An 18,103-nucleotide genomic window follows, 5' to 3' on the forward strand; every position below is an offset into this window, starting at 1 on the left:
GCCCATGACCCCAGACCCGCCTCCTGCCCATGACCCCAGACCCGCCTCCTGCCCATGACCCCAGACCCACCTCCTGCCCTCGAGTCCAGACCCGCCTCCTGCCCATGACCCCAGACCCGCCTCCTGCCCATGACCCCAGACCCGCCTCCTGCCCATGAGCCCAGACCCGCCTCCTGCCCATGACCCCAGACCCGCTTCCTGCCCTCGAGTCCAGACCCGCCTCCTGCCCATGACCCCAGACCCGCCTCCTGCCCATGACCCCAGACCCGCCTCCTGCCCATGACCCCAGTCCCGCCTCCTGCCCATGACCCCAGACCCGCCTCCTGCCCATGACCCCAGACCCGCCTCCTGCCCATGACCCCAGACCCGCCTCCTGCCCATGACCCCAGACCCGCCTCCTGCCCATGACCCCAGACCCGCCTCCTGCCCATGACCCCAGACCCGCCTCCTGCCACGCTCCAGCACTGCAGAGAGGGAGAAGGAGAGCAGAGAAACATGACCAGAGCAAAAACACAACCATTATATCATAAATAGGTGGATGAATGGATAATCCACATGATGACATCACAATATTTAATCTCTAATAATTCAAGGAGCCACTCCACTGTTCGCCAACATTTGCAAAACTCAACAGCAGTTTTCTTTCCCACCAAAGATAATCTACTGACACTTCCTGTAGGAACTTTTTTTTCCGTATCGCTGTTCTGAACAGTTAACTCACAGATGAGGATTAGTATATGTAGGTATGAATACATACATAATAAGTATTAGAAGCAAGTATAAAGTGTTGTGTGCACTTCACAGGGAGATCCGGGGCCAGTAGGGCTGGCTGGACCTGTTGGAGAACCTGGAGTAGGAATCCTTGGTCCTAAGGTAACATTATCACACAATGTAATGAACGTCATGTCATGTAATGTAATGTTATGTATGTAATGTTCATTATAATACGTGTGAGCAGACCTCAGCACGCCCAGCAGGAATGTCTGACATCCTCATCAGTAGCTTATTGATCGCTTTGTTGCCACAGCTCCTTCAATGGTTTGTGCTTAATGGAAACAAACTCATTTTTTTCCCATTGACCACTATTACAAAAGACATTTTATAACTTTTGTCAAGTCACCTCGAACTGAATATTGACTTGCTAGTAAAAGCCAATCACAGAACAGTGAATTGGGTGTTGCAGGACTACTTTGGGCAGTGAGTAAAAACACACGAGCCATTCTTATTTGATTGTTTCGGCTCCATGGAACATCTGGTTGTACCACTAATTTATAGAATGATGTATAAATGAACCTTGAAGCTTAGGCTCATCAGCCGGTCACAGTCGAGCTGTCAGATCTCTCAGAAACACATTGACTGGAGTCGGTTTAAACTACTGGTAACTCCTCCATCTGCACTTATTAATGCTGATATATAGATCAAACAGGATTTTTGACTCTCTGCTCATATTGTGTTCATATTTCGTCCTTCTTCAGGGTGACAAAGGAAATCCTGGGCCTGTGGGGCCAGCAGGAATGAAGGGAGATGACATCCCAGGGCCCCAGGTGAGAGGAAATAGATACCAGAAATGATGTGAAATGATGTGAAATGAAATGTCATTTTTAGTGCTTGTCAGAAAAAGGATTGCGTGGATGAAGTTATTTGTGGTCCCTGTTAGGGGCTGCCTGGCTTACCTGGGCTACAAGGAGAAATGGGACCTGAAGGAAAAGGACTACCTGGACCTAAGGTGAAGCACAATTATCTATTTTTGAATTCATGAAGGGATGGGGGTTGGGGAGGCATCTTTCAATACAATGAATACATGGGAAAGGACAAACAGCACTGGATTAATGGCTAATTAGTGGATGACATGAATATGTAACAGATATTTCAGCACTGGCTCAGGAACATGTCACAAAACCTACGTCTGAGAACATAGTTCTTTACTAAAGTTTCTCGAAGATGTTTCGCCTCTCATCCAAGAGGCTTCTTCAGTTCTTCTGCCTTCTGAGTCCCACATTCTGCTGCCTGACAGCAGCTTCACAGCCAAAGAGTCCAGGTATAAGACTGACCTGCCCTCCGTCAGCTCCCATACCTCAACGAAGTTTTCATAAAGAAAAAGGTGATGAAGCAGTAACCTATGCTTCCTTTTAATATAAGACAAAGGATTGTAAATCAGTGGTGGAGCGTATGCTTCTCATGTATGCTTCCCTCCGGTCCATCCAGAGTAAAACACTTTGCCAAACAAATATGAGAGTTAATCTAAAATGTAAAAAGGATGACATGCTAATGTGACCACTAACGGGAAAAGAAGAAAGGAAGTTTAGTATTTTTAAATAAAATCTACACTCATGACATTTTAATTGGGGTCGTAAGAACTAAGAATTATTCACAGTAAGAATGTAAAAGTCTTATGGCCTCCTCAAGTATGTAGAAATATTTCTAGAAGTTAGCCAAGTGAAACAGAGAATTCTGTATGGAATTGATTGCAATGTAGACTACAATGTGGGGCACTAAACCATGGACTGGATCAGATGAACTGGTAGTGAATTGTATTTGTCCCTGTCATGTGTCAGGGTGACAGAGGCTTACCAGGGGTTCCAGGTCCATTGGGACCTCCTGGAATTGGGCTTTATGGACCTAAGGTAAGTGTGCAGTAGTGGAGTAGGATGGGGTTAAACAAGTTTTGTTGTTTCAAACCATTTCTTCTTCATGTATATCATAAATTATTTAGAACGCGGTGGCTACGGTGTACCGTCTTTATTCACAGGGTTCTATAGGGCAACCTGGACCACGAGGCCTGCCAGGATCTCCAGGAGAGGGACTCCAGGGACCAAAGGTAAGAAACACTTGACAATTGGTGTCAGACAGGACAGTGGGACTAGAATTATGTCCGAGTAGTAAGGAGAAGTATCACATTCATATCATATTCCTCGCCAATGTGAAGTGGTGGTCTGGCAGCTTCCCCTTGACGATGGAGATGCTCCTGGACTTGTTCGGCTTGATCTTCATGGGATCAAGTAACAGAGCTGACTCTATGACCTCTATCTTCTAAGCCTGAGTTGTTAGCCTGTGCTGTCCATCACAGTGTTTCAATCCATGGACGGGGCTGACGGCTTGTCCCTTGTTTCATTTAATAGCTCATCAATTTATCTTCTCAGGGAGAGCCTGGGTTTCAAGGGCCAGTTGGCCCCCGGGGGGCACTAGGGGATGGCCTGCCAGGGGAGAAGGTACAAGCAATGTTCCTGACTGGTAACTTATCACCTCTTCTACATATGTGCAGTAATAAAGATCCTTTTCACACACACAGGGTGATAGAGGCATTCCTGGAGCCAAGGGAAAGAAAGGAGACAAGGGGGAGTATGGAGAACCTGGATCTCCTGGACCAATGGTAATGTCCAATGAGGACTCTAGGTTTATGTTTATCATGGTCCCAAACTTACTACAAGACCTTTTCTGAAGCATTTTTATTGGGTGATTTGAATACTTCAATAGCATTTCTGCTGAAATTCAGCATTTCTGTTAAATATCATTTTGACATTTTTTATTTATTTATTATTTATTTAAAAGCCTTAGTGGTATTCCACAAGAGAATCTCCACTTCCATCAAATTTTGATTTGAACAGAAAGTGAATCTGGATGAATCTTCAGGAGTCTGGAGTAGGAGTTTAATGACTTTAAAATAACTGTGACTTTTGTTTTGTAGGGGAGACCTGGTGTAAAGGGGGAACGAGGGCTGACAGTAAGTGACACCAGTGAAAGATATGCAGGTACATCTAAAAATAATTTAAGAGCTAATTTATTTCATCCTTATTTCTGTTCAAAGAGAGAAGAAGTCATCAGGATAATAAAGGAGATCTGTGGTAGGTCACACAGTCTTACCGTTTGCTGTAGTTTAATCAGTTGCTAGTGTCTTTTAGTGCTGGCAGCCAGTCTTTGTGCAATGATATGATACAGCTTCATGAAAAACACTCAGTGTTGAGTGGCGATAGAAGCAGGTGAACGGATATTCAATGGATAAGTATCTATAGGTCGTTTGGGGCACTCTTGTTTTATTCTAAATGCCATTTTGCACTGTTATTTGTTGTTTTTACTAAAACACTCAGGGTTCTAAACTCCATGGTGCATCATGTAGATTGTTTTATTTTGTTTTTCTCTCATGTTTGATTGTAATTAACGTTTTAGCTCTTAGCTTTTATGCTTTTAGGATTTGACAGAAATGCAATTCCATGTCTTGGTATGTGTACGCATGTAACTGACGCGACAATAAAGCTGACTTTGACTTTGTTTCATCGGGTAAGATCCACACAGACAAGAGGTCACTTGAATAACCTCATTGTTCATGCTTATGTATTCACTCATGTCTCTAGGCTGTGGTCTGAAATGCAGAGAGATCCCCCTGGAGCTGGTATTTGTGATAGACAGCTCTGAGAGTGTGGGACCAAACAACTTTGAGTTGGTGAAGGACTTTGTGAACACTCTTATTGACCAGCTGCCAGTGAGTCCAGAGGCTAGTCGAGTTGGCGTGGTGCTCTACAGCCACATGGACGTAGTGGTAGCCAATCTGCAGCAGCAATCCAGCCGAGATCATATCAAGGAGGCCATTAGACAGATGCCGTACCTGGGTCAGGGTACCTTCACGGGGGGAGCCATCCATCAAGCCACCCGGATGTTCCAGGCCTCTCGACCAGGCGTGAGGAAAGTGGCTGTCGTTTTAACAGATGGGCAAGCTGACCCCCGTGATGTCATGCAGCTCGCAGAATCAGCAACAGAAGCCCACGCTCAAGGAATTGAGATGTTTGCCGTAGGAGTTATGAACAGGACAGATCCTCTCTATGAAGACTTCCAGGATGAGATGAATGTCATCGCCTCCGATGAAGAGCATGTCTATCTTATAGATGACTTCAGAAACCTTCCTGGTAAGCCAATGAGGTCATTTTACTCCTCAAATAACTGGTTGTCTGTGAAAAGCTGCTGACTCCTAGCATTGTTATCCCATGTCCTGGGTGTGATTCCACCTGGGCTCTGTCTGTGCTGACTTTACATGTGTTCTCCGACTTCCTCCCACCACCAATGACATGCAGCAAGTGGGAATTGGTCAATTTAGATTGTCGGGAGATGCGAATGTGACCATGAGTGGTAGTCTGCCTGTGTGTGGCCCTGTGGTGAGCTGGTGTCTTATTTGGGGTGTACCCCGCCTCTCGCTTGTAGCCAGCTGAGATCCAGCAGTAGCTCCAGCAGAAGCTGTGACCCGTGAATATAAAATAATGGCTGAAGACAAGACGGTTAAGGAAGGGAGGAAGAAAGGGAGCAAGGAAAGAAGGAAGGAAGCAGGGAAGGAAGGACTGACTAGCTAGTATTAATACTCTACTCCAGAAATGTTGTGCTGGTGTGTCTGTGAAGGTTCTCGTTCATCCAGGTGATGGTTATTCTTCAGAACTGAAGAAGACCCTTAAATGATACATGAAACGTCTTCAAGGAACTTTCTACAATCCAGTGGATTGATTTAAGTAACTTCTGATGTGTTGGTGTGTACAGCCAGATTTGTTGCCATTGGATTAAAAATCTGTCAACCAACCAATCAAATTTTATGTGTACAGCACAAATTCACATGATTTTGTAAATTTTTATCAGGACAAAGACAAAGTTCTTGAATCAGATGTTGGTCAGGGTAGGTTTGAAAGTTTTGGGCTGTGGATGTGAAACCTGCATCCCGGTAGTGTGGTTTTGCATTTCACTTTGGATTCATCTGATGAGCACAACATAGATGTCTTCTTCTTCTTTTTCTTCTTCTTCTCCTCTGGGCTTTTCCCTTCAGGGTCTCCACAGCCAATCAGTGTCCTCCATCTAACCCTGTCTTCTCATCCTCTTCTCTCACACCAACTACCTTCATGTCCTCTTTCACTACATCCATAAACCTCCTCTTTGGTCTTCCTCTAGGCCTCCTGCCTGGCAGTTCAGAACTCAGCATCCTTCTACCAATATATTCACTATCTCTCCTCTGGACATGTCCAAACCATCTCACACAGTTATTGCCCTAATTGTGGCAATAACTGTTGTCAGTAGATGTTTGTAACGAATGGAGTGAATTGTAGCGGTTGCTGTTTGGCGGACAGCAGTCACTCAGAGGTGTTAGTTGCCTTTACATCCTGCAGGTGTTTTCTCTCTCAGGTGCCATTGTTCTCCCATCCTCTTGGATCCTCTCTCAATCTCACTTTCATCCTTGAACAGTTTTTCTTGTTCTATTTTTTTCAGTTGACTTTTTAGTTTCTTAAGCAGATCATATCACTGTTAATTAACTTGTTCTCTTTTTTCTGCCTGTGTTCCCACAAGTTTTTAATTTCTTATGTCTGTTTATGTTTTGTTTATTGGTTATATTATCCTATAGTGACTTCCTTTGATTGGGCCAAAAGTCCAAATTATCAAAAAATTGCTTTCACATCATTGTGGCTGAAAATGTGACAGAATATAAAAAAACAAACTTTTTTTTATGTTGTTTATTGTCTTACAATGAATAATGTAAAATTCAGTCCAAATAATTATCTCAATGCCAACTTATGTCAACCATCCAACGGAACAATACTAGTTGACAAAATGGTCTTTCCTGGGCTCCCCCTGTCTGTGACACCAGAATGTGAATAGGTGAATGCAAATAGTTATAATTCGTACACCTGCTGTGACACTCCCTCGATCCAAGGCTCAACATAACGTTTAAAGAAGCCAGGTGAAAAGTATGGTTCTGAAAACCACATGGAAAATAGAGGGGGGATTATGTGACCCTGCCCAGAGGAAGCCCGGTGCCCATGTCTGGAGCCAGGCCTGGACGGAGGGCCCGTCAGTAAGCGTCTGGTGGCCGTGTCTGCCACGGGGCCAAGCCAGGCTTAGCCGACAGAGGCAAAGTGTTTTCCTCACCCCTGTGAACCCATGACCCGAAGGGCGGACCGTTGGGGTCAGGTGCGCTGCCATACGGGTGCAGTGGAGTGATCAGTGTGATCTGGTGGGGCTTCGCTCGATGCATAGCCTATGCCTTAGAGTTTTTTTAATTTAATTTTTATTTAATTTTTTAAATTTAATATACTGTTTTGATCCCCGGAGGGAAATTAAGAATGCACACTCTAGCTAATGATTCAAACGCATGCATTTGGGGGGACACTTTGACTGTTGTCTGTGCATATGCACCACATAGCAGCTCAGAGTATTTGGCCTTCCTGGGGTCCCTACATTGGACCTTAGACCGTGTGTTTTGAATACTCAGGTAGAGGGGCAGAGCTTTCAACTGATCTCCAACTGGTGGTAAGTTGGGTCCGTTGGTGGGGGAATCCTCTGGATAGACCTGGTAAGCCCAAACAAGTAGTGCCCTGGGTGACCTGGGAAAGTCTGGAGGAATAATCTGTGTATGGCGCATCACACTCCTCAGCCTCACTGGGAAAGTTTACTCCAAGGTGCTGGAAAGGAGGGCCCAGATGATTGTCAAACCTTGAATTTAGGAGAAATAATGTGGGTTCCGTCCTGGTTGTGGAACAATGGATTAGCTCTTTATTCTTGTAGGTATCCTGGAGGGGGCTTGGGAGTATGCCTATCCACTCTACACGTGTTTTGTGGACTTGGGGAAGGCATATGTTCGGGTATGGGAGGACTCTGGGGTGAGGGGCCTCTCCTCAGGGCCATCCAATCCCTGTATGCCCAAAGTGAGAGCTGCATTCGAGTAAATCAGACTTGTTCCAAGTGGGTGTTGTCCTTCACCAATTCTAGTCATGATTTTCATGGACAGGATATCGAGTCGTGGTGAGGAGGGTTCACAGTTTGGTGGCCTGAGGATTGCATCGCTGCTTTTTGCAGATGATGTGGTCCTGTTTGCGTCATCAGCCTGTGACCTGCAGCGCTCACTGGTCCGGTTTACAGCCGAGTGTGAAGCGGCGGGGATGAGGATCAGCACCTCCAAATCTGAGGTCATGGTCCTCAGCAGGAAACCGGTGGACTGCCTTCTCCGAGTGGGGAATGAGGTCCTTCCACAAGTGAAGGAGTTTAAGTATCTCGGGCTCCTGTTCACGAGTGAGGGAACAATGGAGCGTGAGATTGGACGGAGAATCGGGGCAGCAGGAGCGGTATTGCAGTCGCTTTACCGCACTGTTGTCACAAAGAGGGAGCTAAGCCGAGAGGCAAAGCTCTCCATCTACCGTTCAATCTTCGTTCCTACCCTCACCTGTGGTCATGATGGATTATGGCCAAAAGATTAGAGGTACAAGACGCTGGAATGGGTTTTCTCAGGCACCCCTCATGGATTCCCTCTGGCGGGTAGCTGGTGTCTCCCATAGAGATATTATTCGTGCTGCTGTTCGTGAGAGGCTCAGAGTAGAGCCGCTGCTGTTTTGCGTATAATTTTGTCAGTTGAGGTGGTTTGGGCATCTGGTGCGGATGCCTCCCGAGTGCCTCCCTACGAAGGTATTCCTGGTATGTCCAGCTGGGAGGAGGCCTAGGGGCAGACCCAGGACCAGGTGGAGGGATTATATCTCGATACCGGTTTTTGGAACACCTTGGGATCCCCCAGTCAGAGCTGGTGGATGTGGCCATGGAAAGGGAAGTTTGGGGTTCCCTGTTGAAGCTGCTGCCCCAGCGACCCGACTCCGGATGAGAGGATGAAAATGAGATGAGACCAAGTAGATATGTCGGGATCAAACTTACTAGTTTAGCTCTTACACACATTATGAAAAAAACTATGGTTCATTTTGATCAAGCCAAGAACCTCAAATTTTTATCAGAACAAAGACAAAGTTCTTGAATCAGATGTTGGTCAGGGTAGGTTTGAAAGTTTTGGGCTGTGGATGTGAAACCTGCATGGATTCATCTGATGAGCACAACATAGATTGAAAGCTTTGCCAATGATGCTTTATCTTTTGTCTTGGTACAGCTCTGGAAAGCAGAATGCTGCATCAGATTTGTGAACAAGGCAACACAATATCATCTCTACCAGCCTCGGTCTTTCCTCCAGTGGAAATCCTCCCAGAGTCTCCAGAGGACAGCCTCTCCATACAGAACCCAGATGGAGAGCACATACAAGTAATGACTGAGGGAAACTGGTACTCACACATTCTATACTCACCTACATGGAACCTCATTATTCACTGATGATTCTACAGGACTAAGCTGAGGCTATGTGACCATTGGTTAACACAGCATGAGGATTAGGAAGATGGTCTAACCTGTGGCCTTTTCAGCCTTAGTTGTGTCATAATGTGGAGGATATGGTCTACTATGAGTCACAATCTTGATGTCCCCCTCACCTTTCCTTCAGCAACATTATGTATTTTATTCTACATTATAGAAGTGTCTTAAATTGAATGGCGTAAAGGTACATACAGTGCGCCCTCGTTCTTTGTGTTTAATGCGTTCCAGGAACCACACGCGATCTATTTATCTTACTATTTAACCCTTAGGTACCGATTAAAATGGCTCTACACCTTAGCCAAAGAGACAAAAAATTGACATTTCATAAAAGTGTTAAAAAAAATTGTAATACAGAAATATTTTTTTTTCTTTCAATGCACCAATCTTTTACATTACTTCAGCCCTATCCATAGATATAAAGTTGTATTTATTATTTTATATGTCTATATGGAATTTGCCATTATAACCTTTTTTTCTTCCAATGGGAAAAACACAAAATGTGGAATATTTCCAGAAGTTAGTGCACAGTTAAATACTTCTGCTAAAGATATTACAACCTTGACCATACCAATAATTGGTAGGATTATTAACTTTAATGCATCATTAGTTTTTGGTACAATGAGAATTTTAACTTTTCTGAACACTTTAACCAAAGAGACAAAAAATTGACATTTCATAAAAGTCTTCAAAAAAATTGTAATACAGACATATATTTTTTTCTTTCAACGCACCAATCTTTTCCATTACTCCAGCCCTATCCATAGATATAAAGTTTTTCCATTATTATATATGTCTATATGGAATTTGCCATTACAACCCTCTTTTTCTTCCAATGGGAAAAACACAAAATGTGGAATATTTCCAAAAGTTAGTGGACAGTTAAATACTTCTGATAAAGATATTACAACCTTGACCATACCAACAATTGGTAGGATTATTAACTTTAATGCATTATTAGTTTTTGGTACAATGAGAATTTTGGCTTTTCTAAACACTTTAACCAAAAGAGACAAAAAATTGACATTTCATAAAAGTCTAAAAAAACATGCCATACAGAAATATTTTTTTCTTTCAGTGCATCTGATCTTTTCCATTACTTCAGCCCTATTCATAGATATAAAGTTTTTTTTATTATTATATATGTCTATATGGAATTTGCCATGACAACCCTCTTTTTCTTCCAATGGGAAAAACACAAAATATGGAATATTTAGAAAAATTTGCATATGGTTAAATATTTCTGATAAAGATATTACAACCTTGACCATGCCAGTAATTGGTAACAATATTAACTTTAATGCATAATTAGTTTTTGGTACAAAGAGAATTTTAAAGTTAATGAACACATTGGCTAATGGTCCAAAACGGATCATGTCATGAAATTGTATGCGCCTCGCTATGGCAACGTGTCCGGTGCAGACAAACAAAAATGAGACCTTCGTACAACTATATATTTTATTATACATATAAACATTTCAACATTCATTAAATTTCAAACATAAGAACAATATTTGTGCAGTGTATGCCGTGGTATGGTATGTTTTGTTGTTGTTGTTGTGTGTGTGTGTGTGTGTGTGTGTGTGTGTGTGTGTGTGTGTGTGTGTGTGTGTGTGTGCGTGCGTGCGTGTGTGAGAATGAATGTTTACTGGCACTTGAAACACGACTCACAGATAATCTTGTTTGCCTCTTGCATGCATGTGCGTAACACTTTGCGCACTGGCTCCACACTCCCTTCTGATCAGCGCACAGCACATGCGAGTCTTACGTGATTTGGCCGGGACCGGCTGTGGCTCCTCCCCTGCCCCATCTCCCTCTTGATTGGCCCGGCCCTGGACTTCACGGACCAGGCTCGCCGAAAACGGTGCTCTAGGCATCTGCGGTCGGTTCTCCATTGCTGGGGTGACGAGCGCTGCGCCGAGCTGCTCCAAAAAAAGGTGGCGTTTCGTGGACCGAGAGCTGTTCCAGCCGGGGTACACAGACAAGAAAAGACGGAAGGCGTTGTAGCAGGAAACATGGACCATGTGATAAAAAAAGACACATGGGCCAGCGGCGCGTTTGCCGGCTGCAGGAGTAGGTGCCACAAGCCTGCGGAAGAAAAACAAATTACACGAATGATATGCATACAATTTCACACATCCCTCTTGATAAATAGAAAAATATTCAACGAAATAAAGTGCATAGGCTATTGCTATATCGCACAATCAAACGTAGTGAGTAACAGTAAATAAATACCAGTAAGTGAAATAAATAAGTGATGCGTAAATACCTGGTCCAGGTGGTCGACGGCTCCTTTGCAGCGATTATAGTCCATTATTATTTGTGGGGGTTTTTTCCCCGATTCCTGGACCTCTGGTTCCCGGTGTTTTGTGCTCAGGAGAAGCACGTTTGTTTTGTTTTGTTTTTTTGGGGGGGGGGACGACATATGACACGATCGCTGTCTTCATGCGTGAATCCGAACAACGATGACTGCACTTGCCGCTGTTTACTGTCTAAGAGCTGCGGGGGGAGCACAGCCAGCCCCCCCAGCCAGCGGAAAAGATGTAAAAAAAAAATTGTCCGTGGTCAGCGTGTGGCCCTGGAGCGATTCAGTGAGCTCCAGTGCCACACGCATTCCTTGGTTGCGCTCCACCGGAGCTGACGCAGACCTCCCCGTATAAACCTGGAGCCTCCACGCGTAAGAGGTCTGGACATCACACAAAGCCCAGATTTTGAGTCCGTACTTGGCTGGTTTGGAAGGCATGTATTGTTTGAATGAACAACGGCCCCTAAAAGCGACCATTTATCTACTGTGGCTTCTTTTGATCCAGCAAATTTTGCTGGATCAAAAGAAGCCTCCGCTCACCTATTGGATGAATGGAAATACATATTTTTGCAGGTGTGTAAACACAGACCTGCAAAACAAATCATGTCCTTTTTCATGTCCTTCTGTCACACCAACTACCTTTCATGAAGGTAGTTGTTGTGAATGAAGGAACGAAAATAAGAACAGGAGGAGTAAACACAGACGGTGGGTCTGTGTCTGGGCTGTGGGGTCAATGTGGGGACAGTGGCTTGCTGCAGACAATGAAGATCATGTTGCATTATAACATGGCAGCATTATTGTATATAGTAATATATATAATATGCATATATAATATATTAATATATTATATATATATATATGCCTATAGCATATGAAAAATATGTGGTTATAATGGGAGTCAATGAGACCATTTTTGTACCAATTGGTTCCTGTGTGTACACGGTGACAATCTACTATTCTATACACTTCCAATGACAGGCATTAAGGAATTTAGAAAATAAAGTTGAAAGAAAATGACTGGCAAAATTTAATATATATAGCCTTTTAATTGACTGATTTATTGGGAAAGAAAAACATAAAAACAACAAAAATGTCACTTTTGGTACCAATCAGTCCCCAAGGGTTAAGGTAATTTAAATGTTTCTGACCCCCCCATACTAATATCAAACCACCCTCTATCTGTATCACCTTTAAAACACTCTGATAGACTGTTTAAAGCACTTTTGTGTCTCATGGAAGTCTGAGACTTACGGAACGGAGCGCACTTCCAGATGCCGTCAGCCAATAGAATGCGTGTACGGTATCACGTGACTGCCTACCAAAAATCCACGATGAGGTGGAGTCGCGAGCGTTAATGCGCAAATGCGCGAGGAAGCACTGTACACTAAACTAGCCAACAACATTAAATGTAGTAATATTGATGTTCCGTTGACCTTTCTCCAATTTATACTAAACAAATTTCAACAAATACCTTCTGAAAGGGGCCGCTAAGACAGGTTCTCTCTGGGAGAGACCAGGATGGATAGGATCAGGAAGGAGTACATCAGAGGGACAGCACATGCTAGAGGACACTGATTCACTGTGACTGATTTTGGCTGATTTTGTCTTTTTCCCCTGAAGGGAAAAGCCAAAAGATGTGTGGTGATCACATGATTATCTCCAGGTGTGTGTGTACCTGAGTCCCCTCCCAATGGGAGGCACACACAACAAAACAAATCACCACCTCCACAGCATGGATATGACAGGAATTTGTTTTCTGATTTCTTGCATTCACACGTTCTGTGTTTGGACACGGGGGTGAGAGTGGACACATGGCACCAGCTTTTGTTTCATACTGTTATTACTTTTTTCTTCTGCTCTGCAAAGACATGATGGAGGAAAAAATGGCTGTAAAGTATAAGTGAGATTTCAGTTTGGTCCTGTGGTTTTCAGCAATACGTTCTCAGGAGACTGTCCATTTACATAACAGAAACCTTTGACCAGATGACTTTGGGAAATGAAATTGTAATTTTTTGGTTCAATCCAGGATGTAATATATATTAGATGTAAACTATTTTTATTGATCAGATCATCTTTAATCATCCTGATTAAATTTCGTGGCCATTAAATCAGTCTGAACAAATCTGCTGCGAAACATTGATGATCATATCACTTAAACACAAGCTTAATTTCATACTATACTAGAGTTATTACTGCAATCTGAGTGAGTCCATAGAAGACAGAAAAGACCTCTTTGTGAACTATGAACTGGAGTGATGTCTGCTTCCCAGCTTGAACTCCCAGGGGACACTGGAACACCCCTGACTCCACTGCCCCATGAGCCAGGCCGAGTTGACAGAAACCTGGATGGAACGCGACTGCTGGGGATGCCAGATAACACGTTTGCCTCTCCTGGGGGGGTAGCGTTTGCAGACCCAGAGGTGGCCGTCGTGGATCCCCAACCTCCAAGTCATAGCATGTATGAGAATGTGAGCTCACAGGCTCAGGTCAGCCCATCCCCTCCTGCCGTGACTGATTCCTCAGTGCCAGGTAAATTTTGGAGTGTACTTCAACACGTCTAGTAATCTATGGAGCAGCAGACCCATTGTCAGATTCTCATCTTTCAGGTCGGGGATGTGGCGAGCCTCTGGAACTGGGACCCTGCAGACGGTATGTAGTGAGGTGGTACTACGACCCCCGGTCCAACGCCTGTGCCCAGTTCTGGTACGGAGGCTGTCAGGGGAACGCAAACAACTTTGAGACTGAAGCCAGCTGCAAGAGTTCCTGTGTCTACACGTAACAGACTACGTTCAGACGATGATTGTGTGTGTGTACAGCGCTAACATGCTTCCATTAATGTATATCAGTGGGTAACAAGGGACCGAGGGTGCAGAATATAGTGTCTAAGCTACACTCAGGCCATACTCTGGTCCTCCTGCTGTAGGTGAAGGGAGTCCCTTATTCCCCAGGCTACATTCAAACTGTTGAAGTCTGACATGTTGCATTTAGTATCACTGGCATTATGGGAAATATCAGTTCAGAGATGTACACCAACTGAAACTAATACCAGTTAGCAGCAGCCTAAAAACAGTGGTTAGACTAATCCTTTTATATTTACCTCCTTTTTTATGTTGTTTAGAGGTAGAGCTGTTACACAAGACAATAAAATACAGGTAGTGTAAAGAAAGAAAAAGATCATTTAAAGTCAACAGCTGTCAGAAACCAACAATGTTAGATTTTTGTTATATTCCAGTAGGAATCATAAACAGCTCAGCTGATAAAGTAGATGTGTGTCATGATTATTATCAAACCAAACTTCACTTGGACATCCAACCCCAAATCATTGATGAAGAGACGTGATAGAACAGTTGGTGTGCGGCTGTGATTTCCCTCAGAAAGTCCAGATGAGCCGTTGGTCTGCTGGAGCTGTCCTCCCAGTGGTCGTCAGTCAAACCAGGTTCAGACAGGAGGAACCTGGGAAAGATCGTTTTTATACTCGAACATTCACTTCATGCTTTCAGCAAAGACTGAAAGATATCACAGGAAACTAATCCTAGAGGGTGGAGCTGCTGTGCTGACCTGATTCTGGTTGATTTCCCTTCACACTGGAATGAACAACCGGCTGGGCCATGTGTGAGCAACATTTATAGTATTTTCCATCCTATAAGGCACACTGGAGTATAAGGCGCACCTTCAATGAATGGTCTATGTTAAAAACTTTTTTCATATATACAGGACAGCTGATTATAAGGCGCACCTTCAATGAATGGCCTATTTTATAACTGTTTTCTCCAGAATAGGGCTCACATCATCATAAGGCACATAGAATAGAAACTACTGTAGTGGCTGTGGTTGTGTTAGACATCCACCAGATTGAGCTGTGCTACAGGGATTACATTCAAGACTCTGCAGCCTTTTCTTAAATTTCAAGAGCCAAGTTACTGCTAGCCAAAGGTGCCTGGTATGCTACAATTGATTTGCAAACGTGGTTGACACCTGAAACAACAGGTAACTGGGGGGGGGGGGGGGGAGCTTACACTAGTGTATTCTGTCTGGGCTGCTGACCAGATAGGCAACAGCGTGGGGGTTAAGGTTACAGATAAGAGCTGAGAACTCGTCTTCAATGAGATTAAAACTAAGGATTATCCCCAGTGGTTACATTATCTTTACGGTCTCTTGTACATGCATATACAGAATATATGAGTTAGACAGAGCAAACAATGTTGTGTACAGGCCCCTGGAACACACACAGCACACTAGGGGGCTGTCAGCATGCACTGGGTAGAACATCAAACATCAAACAGTGCAGGGGAGTCAGAGTGACGGGTCACGAGTTTGGGGTGCGCCCCAAATGAGCAGCTTGTAAGGGGGACGGCGCCTTGCTCAGGAGCGCCTCAGCAGTGACCGGGAGGTGAGCTGACACCTCCCACTGTCAGCTCACACTCCGAGGATGGCTTGCGGGGGCGGGAATCGAACCGCCGATGTCTGATCATAAGGTGTCCGCTCCGGCAGTGGCTCAGCGGTAATGGCCTGTTTTGAAACAGTTCTCATATATAAGGCACACTGGATTAGTCTAACCACTGGATTATAAGGCGCATTGTCGGTTTTTGAAAAAGTGAACAGCTTTTAGGTGCGCCATATAGTGCGGAAAATATTGTAGTAATTTTCTTTTTTCTTTTGCCCTTTGAGAAAAGATGAGAAACAACTGTTGGATTATTTACTGCTGGAGGTTGTTGGGTTTGTTTGCCATGACAGATGCCTTAAAGCACAGGTGTAATCGCTCTAATAATGTGATTGAATCACTCTTTCCTCTCATCAGTACTCCAAGCAGTTCAGTGTGGGTTTCAATGAAAAGCTCATTTTAAATGAAACTCATCTGTTAAATACAGTGTCTCCACACACCAGAATTTATTTAGGGTCATTGATTCTACCAGCATTTGAGTTGCTGTGAAATGTTTTACTTTGCATTGAATTAGTTGAGAAAGTCTTCATTAGTCTTGTGTCTGGATGTTAGAGATGAAGCCGACTTTATAACTGGATCAGGTCTAAGATTGTTACCCCGCAATCACCTGGCAGGTGGGGACACCTTTAATTTGTGTGCAGATTGAACAAAGCAGATAACGCTTGCATCAGTTAAGACATGGGTAGGAAAAATTTAGAGACTGTAAAACGAGAATAGAACGATATTATCACACGACAACAAGACAAAAACATGGACTGAAAGTGAGGAGGAAGGCTCTATCCCACGCTGCTGGGGGCAGCCTTATCCCCCCTACCTAACTCAGATCCACTCCACAAAGTGTCCAAAAGGTTATGACATTATGACAGCATGATAATGATGTACTACATATAGTCATATTTTTATTCATTAAAAATCCTGTGATTCATGAAGTAGAAATAATAAATGCATAAAATAATAAAACAGTCCTGAAGCTTCATACGTCCTGTACAGACTATGAACTAATCAGAACACCAGAAAGTCTATGAGCGTTATTTCATGTGCTTTTGCACATTAGGACAGAATAAGAAGACAAATGTTACTCTAAGTGTAGCCCATTGTCTTCTGTTACAGATGTAATGTATGCACCTGAAGCCTGTTTTTAATCAAAGTATGGAATCAAATGTTGTGGATTTTTTTTGTCTTTATCAACAGTGTTATTTTTACATTATGTTTATTTCTTGTGCAGTTGTTTTAGCTAAACTTAAAGTCTATTGATCTCTATGTTCACCCATGTTTTATGGACAAACACTTGATTGTAAGATATATTGTTTAATACTATAAATGTAACAGAAGGAATCAGAGTACAAGCAGAGCATGTAAGTTGAACAAAATAAAGTTTATTTTAGTCAATAAACTCTAATTTCCTGAAGAAGGATAATGTCAGTGGCCTTTTTCAAGAAAATATATTGCAGATGATATGAATGAAGTTGGAACTTTTAACTCAAATATTTTGGGATATGTACTGCATGTCGTTTTTTGAGTGAGGTCAGTTGGTAGATTCCACTAAAAATAGCCTACAGTAATAAGCAAGAGCTCAAAAACACTAAAAACCAAACTATGAAATAGACGAGCTGTGTTATAACCGGGTTTGTGTGCTGTACTTCTGACATCCTGGAGGACTTATACCAGGATCTTCTGGATCATGAAGAGATGAAAATCTGTCTTTTACCGCAACCACTTCCAACTGTGTGGGGTGGCAGTGGCTCTTGGGGACCAGAGGGTGAGCTCTTCAAGACCGTTGTGGACCAAAAGTAGGAACGTGAACTCGGAGTTGAAGAGGTGCTAGTTGACCACCTGAGCAGTGCTGAGGTGCCCTTGAGCAAGGCAACAACCTACACAAGTTTCTTGTTGAGTACAAGGTGGCTGCCCGCTGCTCTCTCCAACTTTGCATGCTTACTGGCTCTTCATGTGTAAATATGAGTGGAAAAGATGATTTCCCTGCGGGGGTCAATATAGATTTTTTTTAACTACCCTCTTGCATCCCTTCTACGTCTATTTTAGATATCAGTGGTTTTTGCGAGTCCGTCTTCACAAGTCAGAAGTAGAAAACAAACCTTTTATCTTGGTGTTCCTAGAGATGCTATCCATTCACTAGTTTCGTGGCTGCAGGCGATGAAGGATAATGGAATTACAAAGCTTTTTGTCCAGTGTCGACATTGGAAATGAAAATAAGTCTC

At 43.4% G+C, this 18,103-nt stretch overlaps 1 protein-coding gene across 4 annotated transcripts in view; it reads left to right on the forward strand.

The window, feature by feature from the left end:
• Window positions 1–17,282, forward strand: part of col28a1a (collagen, type XXVIII, alpha 1a) — a 30,782-nt gene extending 13,500 nt beyond the window's left edge. For 3 of the 4 annotated variants that reach the window (XM_068333787.1, XM_068333789.1, XM_068333790.1), the window contains exons 23-35: window positions 805–873; window positions 1,476–1,544; window positions 1,658–1,726; window positions 2,556–2,624; window positions 2,750–2,818; window positions 3,141–3,209; window positions 3,290–3,370; window positions 3,686–3,721; window positions 3,806–3,842; window positions 4,350–4,898; window positions 8,888–9,036; window positions 13,717–13,975; window positions 14,053–17,282. In XM_068333787.1, coding sequence (XP_068189888.1) covers window positions 805–873; window positions 1,476–1,544; window positions 1,658–1,726; window positions 2,556–2,624; window positions 2,750–2,818; window positions 3,141–3,209; window positions 3,290–3,370; window positions 3,686–3,721; window positions 3,806–3,842; window positions 4,350–4,898; window positions 8,888–9,036; window positions 13,717–13,975; window positions 14,053–14,225 — 1,698 coding nt within the window. In that variant the 3' untranslated portion in view covers window positions 14,226–17,282. Of the gene's footprint in view, window positions 1–804; window positions 874–1,475; window positions 1,545–1,657; window positions 1,727–2,555; window positions 2,625–2,749; window positions 2,819–3,140; window positions 3,210–3,289; window positions 3,371–3,685; window positions 3,722–3,805; window positions 3,843–4,349; window positions 4,899–8,887; window positions 9,037–13,066; window positions 13,434–13,716; window positions 13,976–14,052 lie in introns of those variants that run through there. The other variant, XM_068333791.1, reaches the window with a different exon arrangement.
• Window positions 17,283–18,103: the final 821 nt, after the last annotated feature.

This window comes from Antennarius striatus, chromosome 14 (genome assembly GCF_040054535.1).
Source record: "Antennarius striatus isolate MH-2024 chromosome 14, ASM4005453v1, whole genome shotgun sequence".
Taxonomy (NCBI): Eukaryota; Metazoa; Chordata; class Actinopteri; order Lophiiformes; family Antennariidae; genus Antennarius; species Antennarius striatus.